General features: G+C 40.9%; 1 protein-coding gene across 1 annotated transcript; it reads left to right on the top strand.

Annotated features, from left to right (window-relative positions):
* The first annotated feature begins 209 nt into the window (after positions 1–209).
* LOC138879387 (uncharacterized) lies at positions 210–674 on the top strand. Its single transcript, XM_070158997.1, has one exon. It carries the CDS (start codon positions 210–212, stop codon positions 672–674), a length of 465 nt encoding a protein of 154 aa, XP_070015098.1.
* Positions 675–1103: the final 429 nt, after the last annotated feature.

Raw genomic sequence — 1103 nt, 5'->3', positions numbered from 1 at the left:
AACAGAGCGGGTTATCCTTGATGAGGCTAACACCTTAGGAACAGATCTAAATGAGTGCACCACCTGGAAACTGGGAAAGCAAATCCACTCCTAGTATTCCACTCTTTAATGGCCAGTACTACTCCTAGTGGAAAAACAGGATGAGAGATCACATCATCAGAGAGGACTATGAACTCTAGGACATTGTGATTGACGATTCCCTGGCTACCATGAAGAAGAATGTTGAAGGAGTGGATGTGCCAAACACTAGAGCTGACTGCACTGATAAGGACTTGAAGAAGTGGGAAAAGAATGCAAAGGCCAAGAAATGGCTTGTGTGTGGAGTTGGTCCAGACGAGCACAGCAGAATTCAAAGTTGTACTGCTGCTAAGGAATTTCGGGATACTTTAAAAGTGGCTCATGAAGGAACTCCTCAAGTGAAGAGATCAAGAGGAACACTGTTGTATTCTCAATATGAGAATTTCACTATGAAGGAAGGAGAAACCATCCAAGAGATATATACAAGGTTCATAAGACTAACAAATGAACTTAAGTCTCTTGGAAGGATTATCCTTAAAGAAGATAAGGTTGAGAAAATTCTAACAAGGGTTTTGCCAGTTACTTGGGAAAGCAAACCCATTGCTATTCAGGAATCAATGAACATTGTCACTCTCAAGTTGGATGAATTAATTTGAAATCTCATCGCCTATGAACTGAGAAGGCAGACCATGAAGATGGATTCTCCCAAAAAAGAAAGAAGCCTGGCTCTCAAAATATCTGAAGGTGCAGATATAGAGGAAGATGAAATGACTATGATCACCAGGGACTTCAAGAAGTATGTAATGAGAGGAAAGGGTTATTCAAGAGGTGCAAATTACAACAAACCAAGGGTCCTTGGAAAAAAGACCAACGAGGGCTGTTACAAATGTGGTAAGATTGACCACACGATCAAAAACGGTCCTCAATGGGAAATTGAATGGAAGAAGGAAATGGCTGAATGAAGAAACAAAAAGAAGGAATAGGTTCATCCCAAGAAGAACAAAGGATCAACAAAGGCTATGGTTGCTGGCTGGGGAGAAAGCTCATATGAGGATTCAGAAGATGAAGATGGATATGAACAAGCA

The sequence above is a fragment of the Nicotiana sylvestris genome, chromosome 10, assembly GCF_000393655.2.
Source record: "Nicotiana sylvestris chromosome 10, ASM39365v2, whole genome shotgun sequence".
In the NCBI taxonomy this organism is placed as follows: Eukaryota; Viridiplantae; Streptophyta; class Magnoliopsida; order Solanales; family Solanaceae; genus Nicotiana; species Nicotiana sylvestris.
This window is presented reverse-complemented; position numbering and strand designations above follow the sequence as displayed.